Genomic DNA, 25,087 nt, shown 5'->3' with positions numbered 1-25,087 from the left:
AGGCTTGACTCCACTAGGTGCTTTGGAGATTGGTCAGAATAGTGATCAGTGCCTTTTCACAAAGTTAAGTATAAGGCTGAGCATTTAGAACAGGGGGGTCAAACTCTTCTTACGGAATGCTGAGCTCCCAAGCTCAGTTATACCATGGCAGAGGTCTTACTACCTTTTTTTTTTTTTTGAGACATATTCTCACTCTCTTGCCTGGGCTAGAGTGCCGTGGCGTCAGCCTAGCTCACAGCAACCTCAAACTCCTGGCTCAAGCGATCCTCCTACCTCAGCCTCCCGGGCAGCTGGGACTACAGGCATGCGCCCCCATGCCCGGATAATTTTTTCTATTTTTAGTTGTTTGGTTAATTTCTTTCTATTTTTAGTAGAGACAGGGTCTCGCTCTTGCTCAGGCTGGTCTCGAACTCCTGAGCTCAAGCAATCCTCCCGCCTCGGCCTCCCAGAGTGCTAGGATTACAGGCGTGAGCCACTGTGCCTGGCAGGTCTTATTATTTCTGACAGTTTTTGGATGCCATCTCTTTGATTCAGGTAAATCCAAATTTACTGATCATTCTAGGCGCAGCTTATGCTAGGCACTAAATGGGGACAGAAATGTATCTGATATTGTCCCTGTCTTCAGGGAACAGGCCATAGTGTGAGAATCAGATAATGATAGCAGCTAATACTTTAATTGCATTCTTTTAGGTACTGTTCTAAAGTCTTTTTATATATCAACTATTAACTCATTTAATCTTCACAACAGCCCAATGAAGTAGGTACTGTTATTATCATTTTACAGAGGAGGAAATTGAGACACAGAGAAGTTAAATAATTTGCCAGATGTGGTACAACTAGTAAATGGCAGGGCCAAGATTGAAACCAAGATAATCTGGCTCTAGAGTCTTTGTTCTTAACTACTACTTTATACTGTAGAGGAGTAGTTCTCAAAATGTGGTTCTCAGATCAGCATCATCATCCTCATCTGGAACTTGCACATTCTTGGATCTCACCCAAGACCCACCCAAATCACAAACACTGGAGGCAGGGCTCAGCAGTCAGTGTTAAAACAAGCTTTCCAGGAGGTTCTGATGGTTGCTGTTTGAGAACCTTTGCTGATGAAGAAGAGAGGCATGCTATGATTAGTGTCAGAAATTAATCTCCTCTTGGGTCAGGACTGGGTATGGTCCATCTCTTTAAGTTCCAGCCCCCTGCATAGCATCTAGTGTAAAGCAGGCATAAAAATACATATGAATGACAATATGGGAAAGTGATGTTTTAGTTGAGCCTCTTAGTGCCCATCACTGCAGCAGGCTGAATGGGAGGGAGAATAGGAGTTCCCAGAAACTGTGAGACTAGCAAGGAAGTGGTTGTGATACTTCTAGCAAGATATGATAAGGGTTTGCACCAGCACAAGGAATCAGAATGGCAGGTAGTCACGTGAGAGCAGTTCAGGAGGTAAACATGTCAAGACCTGGTGAACAGCTGAATAGAAAGAACAAGGGAGAGAGACGAACTGTCATTTCTGACATGAAGGTGCCATTCACCCAGTCAGGAAGCAGAGGGCAAGCACTTTTGTGGGAGAAAGATAAAGGGTTTGGTTTAGACGCCTTAAATTTGAAGTGCTAGTATCCAGGTGGAGCTGTCCAGCAGACACTTGAAAATATGAGTGAGACAAGGCTGGAAATAGAGATTTGGAAGCATAGTTGGGCCACTGAGCCTTAAGTGTGGATGATACCTTCAAGGACAGACTGGAGAGTGGAATGAGAGGTGGGTTTGGAACCACAGTGAACAATTATTTAATGGGGCAAAAGCAGAAGGGGCCCTTGAAGAGGACTGAAAAGCACTTAGGCAGTAGGAGACTTAAGAAAATGCTGAAGCTACGTAGAAGGCTCAGAAAGGGAGGAGAGACACAATGTCAGATACTGTGGAGAAATAATTGAAAATTGTCCTTTGGATTTCAACACAAAAAGTCATTAAGTGACGTGGTGAGAGTAGAGGCAGATTGACAGAGTTCAAGCATGAGCTGTAGATGAGAAAGTGGAGGCAGGTGCTTCCCAGATCCGGCAAGTAGAGCTCTGTAGTCGCACTTAAGTTAAGGCTGTGACATTTTCCAGGTTAGGCAGGGTCTCTTACATAGCTGTGGTCTCAGCACCCAGCACACGGCCTGGAAGAGAGGGTGTCGTCAGTGAGTTCAGTGACTAGGGACGGAGAAAGACTTCGCGGAGGCACTCGCTTTGCAGCCAAGGCTTGAGGATGAGGGTGATTGGGAGGAGAGGTGGGAGACAGGGCCCCTGGGCGGTGGGGCGCTCGAGTGTAATGGGGTTTGGGAATGAGGTGGGGGTTCCTGTAATGTGCGCGCGGCTCTGTGCGAAGGGCGGGGGCTGTGGGTAGGTTTAGAGGGACCTGTTTGAGGAAAAGACTGGGCCGGAGGCTGCTAGGGGGTGTCCCTCTGCCCCGCCCCACTTACGCCACTGCGCGGTTCCGCGGCGCCTCTACCGGAGCCCTCCCGCCGGGCTGCATGGCGACGGGTGACCGCCAGGGGCCGCTGCCTCCGGTCCCCGGTGCCCCCGCCCCTCTCCATTGGCCTTTGTTGCCGTCGGAGCGCCCCGCTTGACTCGTTCCCGTCCGCCCCCTGGGCCTGGCGGTCGCGCCTGCGCACTGGCAGCTGGCCGGGCGCTCGCAGGGGGAGCTGCTGCAAGCTCCGCGGCGGCGGCGGCAACGGAGGCTGCGGGGGTGGCGGCGCGAGCGGCCGGGCTTGGTGGGGGAGCCGAGCCCGGCCCGGGAGCCAGAGCAGCGAGAGTGAGAGGTACCTAGGCCCATCACGCTGGACTCCACAGTCTCTGGGCCGCCTGACCTCCGCACGGGTATATGGGATGGAAGCGGGACCCTCGGGAGCAGGTAAGGGCTCCCGGGAACGGGGGACGGTGCATGCTCCGAGGACCAAGGCGCTCCCGCTTGAAGAGCATGGTTTCCGAGTGAGGGAAGGGCTCCTGAGTGAGAGGGGTTCTCATGGGATGGGGGGCTCAGTTTGAAGGAGGCTGTGTGCAGTTCCGGTGGAGAGCCATGTGAAGAGAGCCCTGAGATGGGGCCCGTTTGTTCAAGCAGGCTATATGCAGTCCTGTGGGTGGGAAGTAGTCTGGGAGAAGGGCCTGAACGCACGGAAGGACTCTCGGAGATCCGGGTAGGCCTACGGAGAGGCCCGGCAGGTGGCAGGGGGCGGGCTCCAGGTGTCCACAAGAGGAGGGGGGCGACACAGATGGGCTGGGAGCTACCGCATGCTGGGGGCGGGGGCTCAGCCAGACTGGGCTGGGCTAGGCTAATGTCTCTTGGGAGAAGGCGCCAGAGCTTGGCTGTGAGCTCCGCCCCAGCCGGGCCTGACGCGGAGGCGAGGGTCAGGGGGCGGTGGGTGGGGACCCAGCCCTGGGATTCCCCCCGTGAATCTGGGGAGCCGGAGCGGAGGCGCCGGAGCATGCGCGGAGGTGGCAGCTGGAAGGGGCTGCCCGACGTGGTGGGGGCGTGGCTGGCCGAATACCCCCTCCCCTCCCCCTCCCCTCCCCCTCCCTGTTTGGCTTGGAAAAAGGAGCGCGCCGATGGGGTGCATTCTCTCTAAAGTTATGCTGGCAGAGCGCAAATGGAAATGGTTCCCTTCCCCCCACCCTGGGGGCTCTTACCCTTGGCCCTGAGGCCCCTTAGTCACAATTTGCCAAGAATAGGTTGAAGGATACTGCCAAAGTGCCTTTTTTCTGCCACATGAGGAAAGCCTGGGACCCAGGCAATGTTTTGGGGGCGGGTCCTCTTGAAGCTAGGCCTTAGAAAACATGTTGATTACTGAGGGACCAAGGACAGGACCAGGTCTACCTAGGAGTTGTCTGCAAGTTTCTGGTCCAATACTGAGCAGAGATGGGGGCTTTTAATTCAAGGATAATTACCTTTTCCATTGAATTCTCTTGAGGTTACAGTCTTTATCCTTGAATGTTTTCATGGCTCCTATCTCCCACGGGATATCTTTCTTTTTTCCTCTCTCTACTCCCCGGAAACCGTCAGGGCAATGTCATTAGGGCCAACGTTGCTGAGTTAGTCTGTCAGCTACAAACAACTTGGGGGAGGGGAGGAGTTTATACCTTCACCCTGGTGAGTCCCAGGTGATAGTCTTAACTTATTCACAGGCAATCAGGAAAAAAGGCGATAAGAGCAGAGGAGAAACTGAGGCAGGGCTGCCCCAAGAAGACTGGAGTTCTAAGGATGGGCTAGTGGTACCTCTTGTGTGTTAGGTGTCTTACCCTGTGATGGGAGGAGCAGTCGGGACCTGGGAATCCTTTAGGCCCTCTTTCACCACTTTCTAACATTTGGTCTGGAGATGGGAATCAGATTTCCATTTGGGACTGAACTTCAGTACTTTCCTGGTGGAAGAATTTGTATCTTTTATTCCAGACCTAACCTCCCCCTCCCCCAAGGCAATAGCTGCTGTCACCTCACTCAAGTCATCCATTTAGTGATCCGTAAGTACTTAGTGACTACTTTTTCCCAAACAAACAACCTTGAGGAGGCTGGTATGGTCCTAAGGTTGAGTGCAAGGAGCAGCTGACTTCAGTGCAAACTGTTTCCACTCTCTGTCAGGCCCCTCTCTCTCCATCCCAGGAACTCCAGGTATTCTAGGCTGGAAACTATTTCCAACGACCTGTGGACTAGAGTAGGGGGTGGGGGAGGATCACTGAGGTCCACATGGATTGTTGGGAGCTGGCACCCATTCTAGACTGCTAATGATTTTATCCTGATGAATTCCTAATGGGCTCTGGAGTGATGAAAAAATTGACTTTTTTGTTTGTTACGAGAAATAATCTTCAAGGGAACAGTCCAGAGCCTGGTGTTTGGACTTAGTCATAGCTTTGGGAAAAGCCTAGTAGGACAGGCTTTGCCTCATCAAAGGGTATAATTGAAATTCAGTCTGGAAGTTGAGGATGGAGAGACCCTATAACTGCCTCCTTCCTAGGCCAGTACTGTTACTCTGTTGGAAGAAGTAGGAGTGGTGTCCTGAAGACACAAAACTAAGGTGTTGTTGCTAGCCTCACTGGGCTCATGCTCAAGTGTGCCTTCTGTGCTCAGGTGTATTCCAAGCACATGTACTGTACTGGGTGCTCCCTGAGGGTAGAGGCAGTGTCTGATTTATTTGTGAAACCAGCAAGTGCCTAGAATATAGGCCCTGACACAGATTACATATTAATTAATTGAACTGAATCACATTCAAGTGTGAACATATATGGTTAAGTTCATAGGTGGATATTTAATAATTTCTGTATACTCATGTGAGGACAAATCCTTTTTGGAAAGATTGGCCTCTTAGTCTTTGCTTACCCACCAGCTAACCTAGCCTTGAGTTTGTGTCTTTTGAATAGGCAGTCTGGCTCCTTGGGAGGTATGTGGGCCTCAGAACTGCAGGGAAGGAATCCTGAGCCAGGGCTTTCAGCTCTGTTACTTTTCCTTCTCTGGGGTGGTTGGAGATGGGGGAGGAGGAGTGTCCTTTTCAGAGACCCTCCCTCCTTGCTTTTGTCTGAAGAGAAGGGCCCCGCCCCTTTCCCTCTAGGCCCAAGCTTTGTCCTCTGTGCTGGGGCCCTCATCTGCATCACAAAGTGGCCGTCTGTCCCTGTCTGGGTCTGAAGGGAAGTGTCTCCCTTTCTCAGGCTAAGAGCTGGGGTAAGGGGGTGGGGGCGACTTTGTACTGCTTTAGGCTTTCAGGGGAATGAAATGGGAGACAGGGTCCCGTGTCCTCCAGCCTTCCCTAGTTCAGGGATGAAGTGAGGATGTGGGCTTCCCTGTTTTCCCAAAGCTTCCTTGAAGAGGAAGGTGCTCTAAGGCTAAGTCTGTTGTGTAGTCCTGTTTCTGGGAAAGAGAAGGCTTTGAGGCTAGAGTGTATGTTCCATCCCCCATGATATCCACCCAGCCCCAGCTCTAGGGGATGTCTTTCTCTTCAGGCACCAAATAATTATTTAGCCTGGGAGGCTAAGAGGTAAATGGAATTTAAGAACCTGGAGATGGGAAGAGTGTCTTTTACCAGCTACACCCACAAGGATATATGTTTGTCCTGTGCAGTGTTTGTAATTGTTTCTGGGCAGTTGCACGTGTTCATGTGTTTGTGTGCTGTGTGTGCTTGTGTGTCTGGATATGTTTGTTCATTCATTTCATATTTGTATAATGAACACCTCCTGTGTGTGCCAGGCACTATAGATTAAGCAGTGACCAAGGCAGATATAGTCTTTGCCTTTGAAGTACTTAGTCTAAGATGGTAAAGGATATGTTTATAAAGGTAAACATACCTTGGTCTAAGTGTGTGGATGTTTGTGATGGGAATGTGTGTCTAAGTGTGTCTGTGAATGGGCTTGTGTGCAATTTTCTATCCAGCTTTTTCTGGGGTAGGTGGCTAGGTTCCAGTAGTTAGGCTTTCGTTTCCTCACGTAGCTGAATTCTGAAGACCTTTTCCTTCCAGGCTGGGCCTCCATTTTCCTGTCTGCAAAGTAGGTCTGGGCTTGACAGGTGGTTAGAGGGAGACAGTACAGCTTAGCTCTGGGAAGGATGCCCCTCCCATGAATGGTTCTGACCTTTTCCTGACCCCCCAGCTGAGTGTATGGCCCATCCCCCACCTCCAGCCAATCTGACTGTGAAAGCGGAGCTGTAGTAATTGGAGGTCCTGGGCTGGTTTATCCCTTTCTCCTCCTACCTAGGTTGGTCTTCTGCTAAGGACAATAATAGCTGAGAACAAAGGCTTCCCTTAGGCTGTTTCCCTTTTTTCTGTTCCCACAAGCTAAAAAATAAGACTGGGGGCAGCAATCAGACTAGCAAGAGAGGAGAAAGTAGCTAGAGCTGGCCCTGCCCTAGCCTTTCCCAGTGGCCCCCTCAGTCTTGAAATTGTTCCCTTTTGCACCTATCTGGACCCTCTGTGTGGAAGGATCTGTGGGGCTTGGGGAAAATCTTGTATTCTTCTTCCCAAACGTAGTGTCTCTTCCTTCTTCAGCATTGTGATTGCTACCTCTGCTTTCCCAACCCCCTCTTTCTTCATTCAAGCTTTCTCATCATTGTCTCCCCAGTTGCAGCCTGTTTCCTCCTGCCCTACCTTCCAGCTCTAACCTATCTTGCCCCAGCCCCTAACTCCAGCCTTCCCTCCTTTCCCTGGCCAATTCAAACTTTTTTCCTGCTGTGACCTTCTGTTCTGGCCTCTTCTCCAGTCTCCTGCTTTAGCCTCTCTCCTTTCCTTTGTCTCCAAACTCTATCCTTTTAGCCTTTTCTCCTTTCCTTTTTTTTTTTTTTTTAACTTTTATTAAAAAAAATTTTTTTAGGGATGAGGTCTCACTATGTTGCCCAGGCTGGTTGTGAACTCCTGGCTTCATGCGATGCTGCCACCTCAGCCTCCTGAGTAGCTCAGACTACAGGTGTGAGCAGCCACGTCCAGCTTCTTTTTTTCTCTCCAACCCCAGCCATTCAGTTGCTTTAATCCTGTCTCAAACCTGTCCCTACTCTCCCCAACCTGGCCTTTGGTTCTTCCTGCTGCCTACATGCAAAGGAGCATCAAGGTGATGCCATTTTATGTTCAAGATGATGATGAATGAAGTGAGCATCTGGCTAGCAGAGAATAGGGCATTCTTGGACTGTTAGATACCTGATGGAGGTAGGTGTCTTAATCTCGTAGAAGGAAAAAAGGGTTTTGTTACTGGGAGCCAAATTTAGCCCCTCTGCTTATATGTAATAGGAACTTACTACATATTCACTTGATGAATTTAAAATAGATGACAACAGTAATTTTCCTAACTGGAGAGAGGTTTAAAAAAAACAAAATAACAAAAACACAAATGAACCTGGATGTCTGAGCCCTCAGCTAGAAGCCCTCAGCTGGGCTGGGTAGCAGGAAAGAGGCTTTCTCTATGTTCTCCTGTTCCTGCTGGCAGGCCTTTTGCCTTTTCTGATCAGAGTAGTTTGGAGATTGCCAGACTTTACCCTCACCAGCCTCTTTGTCTTGTAGCTGCAGGTGCCTACCTGCCCCCCCTGCAGCAGGTGTTCCAGGCACCTCGCCGGCCTGGCATTGGCACTGTGGGGAAACCAATCAAGCTCCTGGCCAATTACTTTGAGGTGGACATCCCTAAGATCGACGTCTACCACTACGAGGTGGACATCAAGCCGGATAAGTGTCCCCGCAGAGTCAACCGGTAAGTGATGCACATCTAGGCCACCAAATCCAGGAGTCTTTGCTTTCCTGAGTCTCAGAAACTTAAAAGAGAGGCCAGAAAAGTAAAAGAAAAACTGGTAGAGGGTAGTATCACCAAATCCAAGAAAGTTTTTGAGGACAAGATGCCAAGTAAATGCTGAAAAATATAGTTGGATTTGGCTATTAGAAGATAATTGGTGGCTTTTGCCAGAGCAATTTCAGTGGAGTAGTTAGTTGGGCTAGTTACACTTACTTCAGTGAGTTAAGGAATATTTTTAAGTGGAAGGTTATATGGTAGAAATAGTGAGAGCAGATAGCTTTTTCCAGATAGCTTGGCAGTGAAGTGGGGAGAGAGGGAATATGTTGGCTAGAGAGGACTATAGGGGTCAAGTACAGTGCTTAGCACATTTCAATATTTGTTGAAATGAATGAATGAAGAGTTTTCAAGAATGAGACATGGGTATATTTATAGATTGAGGAGGAGCTAGTAGAGAAAGAGAGGTTAAATGTATAGGACAGAGGGGAGGACTAAGAGTGGGATGTTCTTGATGAGGCAGGAGGACATGGGAGGATGCACAGTTGGAGGGATTAGCCTTAGAAGAAGCAATATTTCTTACTAAATTAATTTTATTATTATTTGAAAACTATATGTATGATATAAAAAAAATTCAGGTATTACAAAAAGAGTGATGAAAAATGTCTCCTTCTTATCCTGGTCTCCAGTCCCCTAGTTCCTTTCCACAGAGGCATTAATTGTTACCATTCTTGAGTATGCTTCCAGATGTTTTTCTATGTGTATGCAAGCGTGTATGCATATATAACATTTTTTAAATGGACAAAATATAGATTTCTATATACTTTGTTCTATGCCTTGCATTTTCCCACTAAAAAATATATTTTGGAAAATAATACATATCAGTACATATAGCTCTGCCTCATTCTTTTGCATAGCTCCATAGATATTCCATTGAATGACTATATTATAATCTATTTAATAAATCTGTTGAGGAACATTGACATTGAGTCTAACTTCTGCTACAAAAATGAAACTTAAATATTACATATAGATACATTTTTGCACTCAAAGATGAGTGTATCTATAAGATAAATTCCTACGAGTGGGATTGCTGGCACAATACATTTTGAAGTTTTCAGATATTGCAAAAACTTTTAAAGGTAAGTTGTATCTATTTATACTCCCATCAACAAGGTATCAGTGCCTGTTCCCCGTGCCTGTACTGATCCCATATATAAGATTTTTTTTTTAATCTTGATATTCTGATAAGTAGATAATTATACCTTGGTCTAATTTTAAATTGTATTTTTCTAATAAGTGAAGTTGAACATATTTTCTTATGTTTAAAAATAATACATGGAAGGGGCATTTCAAATGTGAGAGCAAGGGAGGAGAAAAAGACACATGCACATATAAATATGTTTGTGTGTATGTCTGGAAATTCAAGGATGGCCTTGAATACTACCTTCTGTTCTTTGCAGAGATAGAGCTGCTTCCTGATAGGAGGCAGGAATGAATTCTGGAGTTAAAGGATAGTGGAGAAGGTTCAACACAGTCTGTGAGGGATGGAAGTAATCAGGGACTTGAAACAAGATTGCTGGGCAGCACTGAAGCCTAATGGAATGGAAACCATGTGATTATAGTTGCTCCTTATATACTGTTTATCCAGTAATATTCAAGACTTTTGATTTAAAAAGTGAAGAGGTCAGTTGATTGCATGAGCTGGAATTTTGAAGGAATGATGAATACTCTGGGATCTAAGTGGCAGGACACAGGGAGTGAAATCAAAAAAGAGATGATAATGGAGAGAAAACATTTTAGTGAGACTAAGGGCTTCAGAGAGATGAAAGAGATGAGGTTTTTCTTCCACAGTTTATTCTTATTCCAGTTCAGATCTCATTCCTATTTTGCTTATCAGATTAGGGATCTGAGATTGGAGCAGTCTGGAATCTCTTCCTGATTCTTGATAGACCCTGGGACCAAACCCGTTTCCCCTCAGCCTCCCCCTTTTCTCAGAGGGCACTCAGGACCACTCTTTCAGGTCCCTTAGAGCCTTGGTGATCTGAGGACCAGCAGCATCACCTGGGAGCATGTTAGAAATGAAGAATTTCAGGCTTTGCTCTAGATCTGCTGAATTAGAAGCTACATTTTAACAAAATCTCCAGGTGACTCATAGGAATGTTGAAGTTTGAGAAGCACTGCCATAGAATAGATGCTAGGATTAAGTATAATAGATAGGACATTGCCTGGACTTTGAATTATTTCCAAAAGCTTGAAGTGGTAGTCTCTCAGCCTCCACAGGCCACTCCTATCCCCCACAGGGAAGTGGTGGAATACATGGTCCAGCATTTCAAGCCTCAGATATTTGGTGATCGCAAGCCCGTGTATGATGGAAAGAAGAACATTTACACTGTCACAGCGCTGCCCATTGGCAATGAACGGGTAAGGTTGGGAGTCAGGCTAGACCTGTGTCAGGGGTATGGGGCGGAACAAAGTTCATGTAAGCCTACTCGGAGTCTGGCCATCCAGAGATCCTTTTCGTCTTTTGTGCGCAGAAAGTGTTTTAGGGTGAGGGGTGGGTAGGTGCTGATGTTTAGTCTATTATGTGCCTGTCCTTATCCTAAACATACTGAGATTAAATTTAAAATAGACCTAAAGGACTTCCTACTGGGTTGAGAGGTGGTTGAGAGGAACAGAAGCACCGAGGTGGCTGGAAACTTCCAAGGTGGCTGGAAACTAAGGGGCTAGATTTACTTTGGAGTCTTCATTGTGAGCCTGTATCAACTGAGGAGCATATTCTTGGCAAATCCATGGAATGGGGGGTCGTTGGGGCAAGGCAAGTAATGCTGGCCTGTGGGAAAGCAATGCAATCCTTTGCCCCTTTCTCTCACCCTCCTAAAGGTCGACTTTGAGGTGACAATCCCTGGGGAAGGGAAGGATCGAATCTTTAAGGTCTCCATCAAGTGGCTAGCCATTGTGAGCTGGCGCATGCTGCATGAGGCCTTGGTCAGTGGCCAGATCCCTGTTCCCCTGGAGTCTGTGCAAGCCCTGGATGTGGCCATGAGGCACCTGGCATCTATGAGGTATTGGGTGTAGTTAGTGTCTGGGGTGCTAGTGTTGGCAGAACTGCTGTTTGGGGAGGAGGGGAATGAGCACATATTAAGGTCCCACAGTGTGCCATTTAACAAAAAATTATTTGAAGCCCTACCATTTGCCAGGCAAGTGTGCATTTACATTTAGATGGTTTAAAGCTCTGGCCCTGAACTTCTTAGATATCTTTGGGCCTCACCTCATTTGTCCCTGCATGGCAGAGAAAAGGTAGAAATTTGCACAAGGTCAGTCATACAACTAGTAAAGGATCAGAGCTGGCATTAAAGCCCTGGTGTCCTGCCTTCCAGGCCAGGGCTCCTCCGTGCCCAGGATGCCTCACAGGGTGGGGGCCTGTGCCCGAGGGACCAGTTCTCTGCCTGTCCCTGCCAGGTACACCCCTGTGGGCCGCTCCTTCTTCTCACCGCCTGAGGGCTACTACCACCCGCTGGGGGGTGGGCGCGAGGTCTGGTTCGGCTTTCACCAGTCTGTGCGCCCTGCCATGTGGAAGATGATGCTCAACATTGATGGTGAGTGGGGAGAGCTATGGAGCCAGGGGCACCCCAAGTCCAGTGGCCACACTCCCAGCCTCATTCCTCCCAGCTCTGCAACCATACTCCTAGTCTAATTCCTACAGCCCTAGCACCCCTTGCCCCCATCCCAATACCCTATGAGGAAGAGAGTATAAATTGCAGTGCCTCCATTTATTCTGGAAGACAGAACCTGAGCTGAGCTATTCCTACCCTACCCACAGTCTCAGCCACTGCCTTCTACAAGGCACAACCAGTGATTGAATTCATGTGTGAGGTGCTGGACATCAGGAACATAGATGAGCAGCCCAAGCCCCTCACGGACTCTCAGCGCGTTCGCTTCACCAAGGAGATCAAGGGTGAGGACCCAACCAAGCGGGGAAGGGAAACAGCGCTGCTTTCTCTTTAGCTGTAAGAGGAAATCCCCTTGGGATATGTTCAGGGGAGAGGCCAATCCTGGGCAAATGAGCAACCTATTCCAACCCTGACAAGCAGTGTGTGTATCTCAGGTCTGAAGGTAGAAGTGACCCACTGTGGACAGATGAAGAGGAAATACCGTGTGTGTAATGTTACCCGTCGCCCTGCTAGCCATCAGACGTAAGTTGGCAGGGCTGCTGAGCCATACTTCATTGTTGGAAGAGGGTTGAGATTTCCAACTCACCACCCCTCCTCTGCCCCACCTCCACTGGCCCTCAGAATGATCCTTGGGCTGGCCCTGTTTTCAAAGATAAGCTGTGGGAATTTGACATCCTTCCTTTAGCCTTCCCAGATCTGATACTCTGTCTACCATTTTGGCCTTCTTGATCCGCATTCCTCCTTGAGCATTTACTATGGAGCAGTGTGTTCCCCTGATTCATATTATGGTTGTATAAATGTTAGCATCTCTCTCAATTTATTCTTTTTTTCTGAAAAAAGAAAGCCAGGCTCCTGGGCTCCTTAGGAAGACTGTCACTGATTCCATCCCCATTCCTAACTGCAGGCCACACTGGACCATGAGTGCCTAGTCTGTGTCAGGTTTTATGCTCAATGTTAGAAATGCAGATGAGTCAGATATGGTCCTGACTTTTGTGGAATTTTCTTTCAAACCTTTCACTTGTCTCTTGGACCCCTGTATTGCCTGGTTTTCCATGAGTGGCAATCTCAAAGATGTTGGGAAGGATGATGCAAAGTCTAGGGCTTCCAATAGTTGTGGGTCTAGAGAGGTGAGATTGAATGCTGGGTTATGACACCTCCTTCCCTTCCTCCAAACAGATTTCCCTTGCAGCTGGAGAGTGGACAGACTGTGGAATGCACAGTGGCACAGTATTTCAAACAGAAATATAACCTTCAGCTCAAGTATCCCCACCTACCATGCCTGCAAGTTGGCCAGGAACAAAAGCATACCTACCTGCCCTTAGAGGTGAGACTGCCAAGTAATGGCTGGGCTCGGGAACAGGCATTGTTGTGTATACCTGCATGTTGATCATCAGAGGTCTGTTATTTCATAGTCTCATCCTCATTTTGAAGTTTGGAAAATTAACATTCAGAGAAAGTATGAGGTAGTTCTCCTGTGAAATAAAGGTCTCATTCTTACCTACTGAGTTCTTTTCTTATCCCCTGTTCATACTCTTCATTTTCTTTCAGGGCTGTCAGGCAGAGACACAAGCTATATTTACCATTTAATAAATAATTAGTTCATTCAGTACAGAGATTTTAGATACCCACACTCATGTTCTCTTAATTTCTCTTTCTGTGCTGTCTTAAGCTGGGGATACTAAGTGATCTGGAGATACAGTGTACCTTACTCTACAGAAAATGGGAATGAATGTTACCTACAATGTAGATTCTATTTCCCCAATGATTAATGTGTTCCTTTTGAAAAAGTTCTAGCCCTAGGATTTGTCATACTTTTGTATTTCAGTAGACCTTTGAAATCCTGCAATTAGAGAAAGAATAGTAATGCTATTTAAGTCATAGGATACAAACGCAGAATCACTGGGCTCTATTTGGTTTGGTACATACTAGCCGTAATATCTAATGAGAAACTACTCTGACTACTTCATTGTTTAGTCCAGTGCTACTCAAAAAGTGTGGTCAGTATACCAACAGGAGGCCAGGTGTGGTGGCTCACACCTGTAATCCTAGCACTCTGGGAGGCTTAGGAGGGAGGATTGCTTGAGGTCAGGAGTTCGAGACAGCCTGATCAAGGGTGAGACCCCATCTCTACTAAAAATAGTAAAAATTACCCAGATATAGTAGTGAGCACCTGTAGTCCAAGCTCTTTAGGAGGCTGAGGCAGGAGGATCACTTGAACCCATGAGTTTGAGTTTACTGTGAACTAGGCTGATGCCATGGCACTCTACCCCAGGCCACAGAGTAAGACTCTGTCTCAAGAAAAAAAAAAAAAAAAGCATACCAACAGGATAGGCATCACCTGAGAGCTTTTTAAAAGTGATGTAGAACCTCAGGCTCTTCCTATACCTGCTGAGTCAGAATTTGTCTTTTAACAAGATCTAAAGGGGATTCATATGTTCGTATAAGTTGGAGAAGTACTATCCTAGACTACCTTCTTTGTTCCAGCAGCAATTGTGAGATTGTCCAGACCAAAGCTCAAGCCTTCTTTGAGCTTCTAGGATTTCAGAACTAACCTGAGGCAGTTAGGCTGAAGGGGACATGTCACATAAATGGAATCATATAATATGGGGGCTTTTTTGACTGGCTTCTTTCAGTTAGCATAATGTTTTCAAGGTTCATCTGTATTGTTGTATTATATGGATATGTCACATTTTGTTTATCCATCTATCAGTTGACGAGCATTTGAGCTGTTTCCACTTTTTGGCTATTATGAGTAATGCTGCTGTGAACATTGATGTACACATTTTTGTGTGAACATTGTTTTCATTTCTCTTGGGTATATACCTAAGAGTGAAATCATATATAACCCTATGTTTAACATCTTGAAGAGTTGCCTGATTGTTTCCCAAAGTGACTATGCCATTGTAACTATCTCATTAGCAATGAATGAGGGTTCCAATTTCTGGCCAGGTGGGATTTTATTCTAATTATAATAGGAATCCATTGGAAGGTTTTAAGTAGAAGAACAATATAGATTATTTGAATCTCCCTAGCTAGAAACCAGAAATAACCAGTGCCTCCAGTCCAGGTCTTTGCCTTCCTTGAATAGGAAAATCATTTGTTCATATTCAAATCACAGTTCATTCCTCCTTCAGTCTTTTCTTTTTCAAATTGTGGTAAAATGTACATAACATAAAATTTACCATTTTACCCATTTTTAAGTGTATAGTTCTGTGACATTAAATACATTTACACTGTTGTACAACCATCACCATCATTCTTCTCCAGAACTACTTCATCATCTCAACTGAAACTCTATACCCATTGAATAACAACTCCCCTTTTCCCATCTCCTTAACTCCTGGCAACCACCATTCTACTTTCTTTCTCTATGAATTTCACTACTTTAGGCACAATAAATGGAATCAAATAATAATTGTCCTTTTTTGACTGGCTTATTCCACTTAGCATAATGTCTTCAAGGTTGATCTATGTGGTAGCGTATTGGAATTCCCTTCCTTTTTAAGGCTGAATGATGTTCCATTATATGTGTATACTGTAATTGTGAATTGTTTATTCATTCATCCACTTATGGATACTTGGGTTGCTTTTGGCTTTGTGAATAATGCTGTAATGAGCAAGAAGTACAAATGTCTGATCAAGTCTCTGCTTTCACTTCTTTTGAGTACATACCTGGAAATAGAATTGCTGGTTCATGTGGGGATTCTATGTTTAATTTTTTGAGGAATCGCCACACTATTTTCCACAGCAGCTGTACCATTTTACATTCCCACAAGCAATGCACAAAGGTTCTAATTTCACCACCTCCACACTTTAGTCTTTTGCTAGTGTTAATTCTGTGTCTGTAACCCTCTGTATAGAGTGCTACAACTTTAAGGCACCTTTAAGAGAGCAACGTCACAAATGTCGACAATTCTGGATTTCCATTAAATGAATGGACTACTTTATGATTCTTTGGAATATGGAATTTGAAGGCAGGTGACCTTGGCCTGGTTTTCCTTCCCATTGTTTAGCATGAACTCTGGGAATTAGGATGAGAACCAGTACTTAAAGAATGTTGACCCTATGCAAGCAAGTTATACATTTCACCTCTTTTAAATCCTCACAACAACCTCGTGAGACCGCTACTGTTTTTTTCCCCATGTCTGAGACCAAAGAAGCAGAGTCTAGAGTAGTTAAGAGACCTGCTCAACATCACCTAGAAATGGCAAAGACAAGTTTTCCAAAACTTACTGGCTCTCTCAATTCTACTATAAGCCTTCCTGTTAACGGCATCCTGATTATAGTATATTGGGGAATGGAAGTTTTATATATCACTCGACAGCCTTATTTGATCTCCATTGTGTTCTGTTGGGCCCTGAAGAGATGAACTGAATGGCAGGATGTTACTCACATCAACAGAGGATATGGTCAGCCAACAGAGATGGTGATTTCTATAGTCTGGGGGCTTAATGATCATCTGTTGGCTGGGACTAAAGGGTTTAGAGCCATCCATAGTCCTCCTGGTGGGTTGCAAGATGGAGCAACTGACTGCCACCATTGGACAGCTACTTTAGGAATCTAATTTGTGTATATTGAATTTTTTGGTATTCAGGGGGGCTTAATACTTGGTCCTTTGATAAATAATAATCTATGCTACAACTTACTGAATGTTTACTGTGTCCCAGAACTGTACTCAGTCCTTTCAGTGCTTTATTTTATTTACTGTTCAGAGAACCCTATGATATTGTTACTGTTCTCCTCATTTAACATTTGAGACCTGAGCCTAGATCTTGCTCTGGATCCCAAGCTCTTAATCACAAAGTGGCTGTATTGCCTTTTATATTGCACATGAATATTTTCTAACTATCAAGTAAAATTCAAGAGGAGAATATATGCATGCGTAAGGTTTTTTTGCAGTCCCTTTCTCCATGGCTGACAGCTAAGGTCTCTTCTCACAGTGGGGCTCTGGGTACAGGGTGGACTATACTCAAGCCAGAGCTACCTATCCTTCTCGTTTCCTCAGGTCTGTAACATTGTGGCTGGGCAGCGCTGCATTAAGAAGCTGACTGACAACCAGACTTCGACCATGATAAAGGCCACAGCTAGGTCGGCCCCAGACAGACAGGAGGAGATCAGTCGCCTGGTCAGTGGGGCTGCAGAGAAATGTTTGCTCAGTCACTGGGGCCCTTGGTAGTATAGGTGTTTTAATGGCCCAGTAGGACCTTCCTTCAGGAGAACCCAAGTCTGGATTTGTTCCCTGCAACTCCCCAGGGCTGCCCTTGTTTCTTTACCTTGTATCTACTTGCTTCTATCTCTATTTCTCTCCTGCATTACTTTCCTGTGTTATCCACTTCCACTTCCCTCATCTTCCACTCTCCCTTGTTCCCCTTTTTAGGGCTATTCCTTGCTAGCCCTAGCTTCTCTTCAGGGCTGTCTCCTTGGGACCCAGAGGGTGAGGAGTATTGCCAAGCTGCTGCTCTCCTGAGATCCCCCTCTTTTGCCCTGCAGATGAAGAATGCCAGCTACAACTTAGATCCCTACATCCAAGAATTTGGGATCAAAGTGAAAGACGACATGACGGAGGTGACGGGGCGAGTGCTGCCGGCGCCCATCTTGCAGTACGGCGGCCGGGTGAGCAGGGTCAGGGCCAGACAACATCTCTGGGGCATATGTGGGTGGTCGGGTTTTATAGCCAGGGGCTTTTGCTCCCCTACCCACCTGGCTCTACTGAGGCTCACCTGGGTGCCCCCTTTGCCTATTTCCAGAACCGGGCCATTGCTACACCCAATCAGGGTGTCTGGGACATGCGGGGGAAACAGTTCTACAACGGGATTGAGATCAAAGTCTGGGCCATCGCCTGCTTCGCACCCCAGAAACAGTGTCGAGAAGAGGTGCTCAAGTAAGGAGGGTTGGGTTCAGGGATGGAAGGGTGGGAAGGCCCCTAGAGTTGCTTGCCCTCTCCCACCCCCAGGGGCTGAGATTGATTGGTAGTGTGCTCTCTCTGTCTTGACTCTGCCTGTATTGTGCTTTCTTGCTCAAGCTTCTACCTATTCCTTTTCTATCCATCTTTGGTTAGGAGAATTTGATAAGGTGCTATATCTACGTCAGAGATGATGATTTTAGAGCATGAATCTCCTGAAGAAGGCCTGGATCATTTTATTGTTATAATTGTTGTTATTGGTAATAAATAGTACTAGTGATGACTATAATGTTTATGCCAACATTATACTTAATTACCTAATTTATGTTCTCTATTTCATCTTTGCAGTGAGTAGGTGGTGATCTTTCCATTTTCAGGAGACTGAGGCTCAAAGAGGTTAAGTAACTTGTCCAAAGTTCGCATATCATCAAGAAAGTGTTAGAGTTGGAATCAATTCAGATCTGAGCTTCAAAACTTGGTTCCTAATGGTAAACAAAATAGAGCAGATTGTTTAGCTGATCTCTGAGCTGTCCTTTCCTATGCATAGAATTCATTCAGTCAGGTCCAAGTGACCTGAATTATGTTAACAAGAGTTGTAAGGGCCTCTGTGCCACTGTGGCTGAGGGCGCTTCGAGTAGATGACAGCAATAAAGAAAGTGATGTAGCCAGTTGATTTTAAAAAACAGGTTAGATGGGTGAAGAACCTATGGCCTCAAGGCCACATGTGGCCCTCCAGATCCCCAAGTGGGATTTGTTCTGTAAAATTCGGATTCAGTCAAAAGGCCACACTCAAGGATCCAGAAGGCCACATGTGGCCCCAAGGCTGCAGGTTCCCCACTCCTCGATGGCTCTAATGTGTGAATAAGTAAGTGAAGAAGTCACTGATCCTTCCCCTGCACTTTTTTTTTTTAACAGTTTTATTGAGATATGTTTAAAATACCACAAAACACACCCACAATAAAGCATACAGTTTCTTGATTCCTGTTGTCTTTTGAAGTGGTGGCTTCTCATTCTCTGTGGCTCTGGAGTGGGGTCAGTGTACTCTGGGGATGAAGAGAGTCAATGGAGGTGACCATTTTGGGTAGTGATGAGGGTAATGGAGATGTGTGCTCTGGTGGGTTCATCTGGCCTTGGAGTCTTCACAAGAAATTAGTTCTAGCAGTTCCTGATGGATCTGGGGACTCTGGACCCAGACTTTGTCATTCTTCCTCCTCCCCTCATGGATACACAACCACCACCACCATCGTAACTGTATCTTCTTCTAAATGGGTGGTTCTTGTCCCCTTTCCTGGGTTCTTTGGATATTGGCCCCGTTTAGACCAGACTACTCCTGGCCTTGGCCTGGTATTGGAGGGCTGGCCCTTAGCATATTGGAAAGGCTCCCAGCTCTTTGCCTTTGTGCTGTAGTCACTTCACTGGCAGCTCTGTTCTCCCTGTGCTTCTCTCTTATTCCCATGTCTTTCCCTTTTCCAGTTCTTTTGGCAAACAGTCCATTGTTTTGGCCATTTTGGGGTATAGGAACTGATAAACCCTAGAATCTCAGACTTGGAAGAGGTCAGTTTATCAAGCATCCCCTTCTCCCAGTGACCCTTAGATATATGAGGTAAGAAAGTGGTTTGTCCATCTTGGTCAGTAGTAACCAATTAGGTGTGTGGTTCTGGGTTAAATGTAAAGATTTCTGACTCTTTAGTCACAGCAGTGGATGAGATTGTCCAGGGAGAATGTGCATAGTAAGATAAGGCTGTAAATAGAACTCAGAGAAACTGGAAAATAAATAGCAAAGTCCCTAAGTGTGTATGAGGGGGTGGGATCCACAGCATGGAGAAGGGGCATCCTTTCCGCTGAGAAGAGGGGAAAACATGAAGATTGCTGTGGAGTTGGAGAAACTAATAGTTGGGAGTAGATGAGGGAGTCCTAGGTTCAACCCTCAGAATTTTTCTTCTAGCTCAAGAGGCCCCATTACTTCAGCTGTGTCACCTGTAGGACAGGATTTCAAGACCTTCCCCATCCTATACATCTCTCAACACATGTGGCCTCCAGCACTGCACATAGTATCCTAAGTGTAGTCTGACAGTAGGGAGAAGATTGGGAATACCACTTTTCTTGAAGTAGAGACCCACTATTAATGAATTCTGGTAACACGTAGGCTTTTTTTGGAGCTCCACTGCAATTGTATACAAGGCAGAGAAATGTAAGAAACACCATTAGTAGTCCATCAAAGCCCTAGTTTTTATTTACATGAAACAATGGTTAGGTTGTATTTTTTTAGTCTAACATTCATTTTGAAAAATTGTTTTTAAAATAGTAAATGTAGAGAATACCACCTCAGACACTCATGTGTCCATCATAAGTTTTGCCATATTTATCCTTTTTTGAAAAGTAAATATTACAGATAAACATGATCTTTCATATCTTCCACCCTAGTCCTATTCCTTCCTTCTAATGCAGCCACTGTCTCAATTTATTGTAACCTTCCTATCCAATTTCTATGTTGTATATACCTATGTGTATATAAATGATTTTAAATTTTGCATGACAGTATCCTACTGTATTCACCTTTGTTTTACATTTTTATAAAATATGTGAAAAATACTTATTTTCTAACTGAACTATCATATTGATATTTATATTCTATATAATATCTCCTAAGCAATTGCTTTCATTCTCTGTACATTCTTGGTTATAATTTCAATGCAAGATTTTCACATTAAATTTCCTGCTGCTCATTTTAGTCTGTCAGTATGTTTATGTAGGTTGATTTTTTTCCTCTACTGTACGTGTATCTTCTCTTCCAGTTTTGTCTTCATTTCCCAGGGTAAAGCCCTAAAGCCAAAGGAATGAAGCTTATTTTACTGGCTGTTAGACTTCAAAGAAACAGTTGGAGAGGAGGGAGCTCATTTTTACTGAGCATCTCCTGTGCTCCCATCACTGTTGGAACCTCATTTATTTTGAGCAAAACGGCCTTACTCTTGGTCATCTGCCTGTTTCTTTGGACATGTAATGGAGCACAGGAATCAGCTGCTTGAGTGGGGCAAGGTGGGAACCTTGAGAATTCCCATAGGTCCCGTTTCCGGGCTCCCTCATCTCTTTGCTCCTACCATTGAACACTTGGCAAGCTGTCTTGTCATACTCAACTATAAATGCACATTTTGCACTAGCTGTGATCATGTCTCATTCATGTTAGGATCTCTCAGTCCCTCTCATAGTGCTGAGCACCTAAGATGGAGGCATGTGGCCAGAGGTATTAAAGTGGGACTTACTGCTTTCTGTCATGACCATGCTCGTGCTACAGGAACTTCACAGACCAGCTGCGGAAGATTTCCAAGGATGCAGGGATGCCTATCCAGGGTCAGCCTTGTTTCTGCAAATATGCACAGGGGGCAGACAGCGTGGAGCCCATGTTCCGGCATCTCAAGAACACCTACTCAGGGCTGCAGCTCATTATCGTCATCCTGCCAGGGAAGACACCAGTGTATGGTACAGTTTTCTTGGGACAGTGATAATGATGGTGGGATTTTTCTCAGGGTAGCTCCCTGGGGACTCCTAGGGAAGACTCAATGTAAATTCTTGGCTCTAGCTAGAGCTGTTCCTTAATGTCAGTGCTCCTGTTATAGGAGAAGGAGCAGCCTATATGAGCCATCGAGTCATCCCAGATCCTAATTATATGCTCACCTTATCTCCCCATAACATTTGCTGGAGTCCTCTGAGTGCTGATTTTTATGCCAGGCTCAGCTAGGCCAGATATAGAGATGGGTCAGTCCAGATTCCTATCTTTAGGGGTGAGTTGTTTATCAGGATACTGTGCAGCACACTCAACCAAAATGTGTGGTGGTTGTTTGATAATGATTTGGACTTTTTGAGAGGCTTTCTCTACTCTTTTCTTTTCTTTTTAGGATAGAAGAGACTAAGTTTCTGGCTCAGCACTTTTCTCATACTCTGTTTTCCCTATCTCTCCTGCTTCAAACAAAGAGGTGTTCCTCTAAGTTTGCTCAACTCCTCTGTGCTCTTATTCCCAACCTGTCCTGCTACCTTTGGGACTTCATACCTTTCAACTCTCAAACATCTTCAGATTCCCCATCCTAGTGCACATTACCACAATCTTGCCATCTCTTTTGGTTTTCTTCATCAAACCTTTTGACTGAGTTCTCTACATTCTCTATGCCCACTTTCTCACCAGCCACATACTCCTTAGCATCTTTCATCTATCGTGCCTTCTATCTACCTTTCTCCTGAACTTCCTCTGCAAAGGGCTGCCAATGACCTTTCTCAGTTGTCCTCTTCTCTTGACTTCTGCATATTTTCTCCTGCCTCTCCTTACTAATTTTTGTCATGACCAGGAATGGCTGGTATTTGCCAGGTTTCTGTCCTCTGCCCTCTCTTTCTGTTTTTACATCCTCTTGAAATTCTCATTCATTTTTGTTGCTTCAATCATCACCTGTTGTTATATGTTATATTATTGAAGTCTTGATCTAACCCTTGAACCCTCTGTGGCTCCTATCTGTCCCTTTGGCTTCTCTCCTTTTCTTCTGCAGGAGTTTATTAATCATCTATCATGTGTGAAACACCGTGCAAGATCCTAGATACATTGGTGGATATAACAGATACTCTGTGCCCTTAGAAAGTGTTTTGTTGGACCATCTCTTCAGTAGCTTGTCTCCTCTGTAAACCCTTCTCTGTGCTTCTTTTCTGTGTTTGGCAACACAGTGGTTCCTGAGTACCTTCATTCAAACTTTGGAGGCAGTCTGTCTTCTCTTTGCTTTACCTCCAGTGCTCTTTTTCATAATCTTTCTCAAAATATATTCCCTGCTCTCTACCCATAACTTCTCAACTTAGTTCTAACCTTCCTTCTCAAGGCTTTCTTGAATAGATTATCAGGTAAGACTTTCTGTGACTATACTACCAAAAAAGTTGACCAGGCATGGTGGTTCACATCTATAATCCCAGCACTTTGGGAAGCCAAGGCAGAAGGATCGTTTGAGTCTAGGAGTTCAAGACCAGCCTGGGCAATATAGCAAGACCTTGTCTCTACAAAAAATAAAAAAAATCAGCCCAGCATGGTAGCATGCGCCTGTAGTCCTAATTACTTGAAAGGCTGAGGCAGAAGGATCACTTGAGTCCAGGAGATTGAGGCTGCAGTGAGCTTTGGTTGTGCCACTGCACTTTAGCCTGGGCAACAGAGTGAGACACCATCTCTTAACAAACCAACAACAAAAAACCCAAAAAAAACCCTTCATTGGTTCCCATTCATTACTACATAAAGGGTTTTCATGGCCCTGATCTTAATTTAAACTTTTCAGCTTTATCTTGCAGTGTTCACTTGCCACACATCCTGGAAAGATCACTGGTTCTAGAATTAGACAGAACTGGATTCGAGCCTGGCTATCCTACTCAACTGTCTTGGGCAAATTCTTTAATACCTAAGCTTTCCAAGCCTCATGAATTAATTATATAAAATGCAGCATCTGGCACAGTGCCTTACATGTAGGTGACACTCTAAGTGCTCATTTCTTGTCTATACTTTCCAATCTCTGGTTTTGCTCATGTCATTTGCTTGTGCCTGGGATATCTGAATACCCTTCTTCTTGTCCTCCATGTTGCCCTTAAAATTGTCTCCATCCTTTAAGGCCCAATTTAAATGCTACTTATTCCATATTCATGACATCCCACCTGGAGGGTGAACTTGTCTCTGTCTGGATTCCTCTTGTTTATCAGGCCATTGATCAGTTACTATCTTGCATCATATTGAGCATGGATTAGACCTGATTCTGCTCTGAAAACTTCTTTCCTTTGCATACATACACACCTAAGGTAGTAACTCCCACTGATAAGATACTCAGTAATTATTAATACTTATTGAGGGAAGTTGGTTGATCTTCAGTCCATATCTCTCTTGGGTCCTAGTATGGATGATAAGGGTACGTTTTAGGAGAACTGCTTGAAGGAAGTATCCATGTTTCTGGTTCCCTCTACTGAAGGAAGAATTCAGTGTTTTGGCTTACCTTGGGAGTATAGTACAGCATGCTTAGGGAAGGCAATACTTGCTCAGAATTTTCCCTTCCCTGGCCTCAGTAATGTTACCCCTGTCTCTAGCTTCATACCTTTATTGAGGCCTTGGGTTTCTTCCATTTACATGCATTCCTTGGTTACACTACCTCGTCAGTGAGGTCCTCTGTGTAGGAATTGAGCCAGCAGATAAGAGTAGTCCGATTCTTCTAAAGACCCTTCACCGTCCCTCCTGGGAGGCTGGGTGAAATGGCATTTTCCCTCTGATGGTCAAAGTCCCATTGCCATTTGGTGGTCCCAAGAGTGTAGAAGGACAGTGTCACATTTGCCCAGTTTTTATCAGGTACTACACCTATCCTGTCCTTAGTATATTTAACTCCTTCTTCTCTACTATGTTGATACTATTAGCTTTTTTTAATGTAAACTTTTTTTATTTTTTGAGACAGAGTCTCACTTTGTTGCCCGGGCTAGAGTGAGTGCTGTGGCGTCAGCTTAGCTCACAGCAACCTCAAACTCCTGGGCTTAAGCGATTCTATTGCCTTAGCCTCCCAAGTAGCTGGGACTACAGGCATGTGCCACCATGCCCGGCTAATTTTTTTTCTATATATATTTTTAGTTGGCCAGATAATTTCTTTCTATTTTTAGTAGAGACGGGGTCTTGCTCTTGCTGGTCTTGAACTCCTGACCTCGAGCAATCCACCTGCCTCGGCCTCCCAGAGTGCTAGGATTATAGGCGTGAGCCACCAGGCCGGGCCTAATGTAGTTCAGTTTATCAATATTTTGGCTAGTAGTTCTGTGTCCTGTTTAAGAAATCCCAGGGTCATGAAGGTACCATTTAAAGTTTTCTTTTATATAAATTTTTTTTAACCTTTCACATTTAGAACTAATCTGTCTTGAAACAGAGCAAAAACTCTGTTGCTTTCCTGTCCCTTGGTAGTGGTCCCAGAGCTTGGAATCTCAGCCTTCTGCCCATACCTAGAATCATCAAATGTACACAGGTTAAAAGCCGCTGCAGAAGGTAGCTCACCTCTGGGGGATTTTCTCCCTGTCTGGAATTTTAATCCCTCCAGTTCCTGTTGCCTGAGCACCTCTCTGCTGCCTTCAAAAACATGATTTCTGTATTTTATCTGGCTTTTCTGAATGTTCGCTGCAGAACTGGCTTGCCAGTAACTATTCCATTTCTCTTGGAAGTGGAAGTGAACTTCTTAAGACATGCTCAAGTCTCTTCCATTGAAAACATAGCAAATTCTTCATTGATCATAAATTTCCTGCTTGGTATTTTGTATCACCAAAATAGT

At 45.2% G+C, this 25,087-nt stretch overlaps 1 protein-coding gene across 5 annotated transcripts in view; it reads left to right on the top strand.

Annotated features, from left to right (window-relative positions):
- Nucleotides 1-2,634: 2,634 nt before the first annotated feature.
- Nucleotides 2,635-25,087, top strand: part of LOC123635774 (protein argonaute-1) — a 40,191-nt gene continuing 17,738 nt past the window's right edge. For 2 of the 5 annotated variants that reach the window (XR_006734207.1, XR_006734206.1), the window contains exons 1-11: nucleotides 7,281-8,177; nucleotides 10,514-10,634; nucleotides 11,094-11,275; nucleotides 11,673-11,809; nucleotides 12,034-12,168; nucleotides 12,319-12,406; nucleotides 13,061-13,208; nucleotides 16,890-17,009; nucleotides 17,375-17,506; nucleotides 17,632-17,765; nucleotides 21,079-21,263. Coding sequence is in view for 1 of the 5 variants with exons in the window: in XM_045548276.1 (XP_045404232.1) it covers nucleotides 2,859-2,883; nucleotides 7,994-8,177; nucleotides 10,514-10,634; nucleotides 11,094-11,275; nucleotides 11,673-11,809; nucleotides 12,034-12,168; nucleotides 12,319-12,406; nucleotides 13,061-13,208; nucleotides 16,890-17,009; nucleotides 17,375-17,497; nucleotides 17,632-17,765; nucleotides 21,079-21,263 (1,582 nt within the window). In the remaining 4 variants the exon portion in view is untranslated. Of the gene's footprint in view, nucleotides 2,884-7,280; nucleotides 8,178-10,513; nucleotides 10,635-11,093; nucleotides 11,276-11,672; nucleotides 11,810-12,033; nucleotides 12,169-12,318; nucleotides 12,407-13,060; nucleotides 13,209-16,889; nucleotides 17,010-17,374; nucleotides 17,507-17,631; nucleotides 17,766-21,078; nucleotides 21,264-25,087 lie in introns of those variants that run through there. The other 3 variants (XR_006734209.1, XM_045548276.1, XR_006734208.1) reach the window with 3 other exon arrangements.

Source organism: Lemur catta, chromosome 3, assembly GCF_020740605.2.
Source record: "Lemur catta isolate mLemCat1 chromosome 3, mLemCat1.pri, whole genome shotgun sequence".
Classification (NCBI taxonomy): domain Eukaryota; kingdom Metazoa; phylum Chordata; class Mammalia; order Primates; family Lemuridae; genus Lemur; species Lemur catta.
Note: the sequence above shows the minus strand (reverse complement) of the source record. Positions and strands in the feature narration are given on the sequence as shown.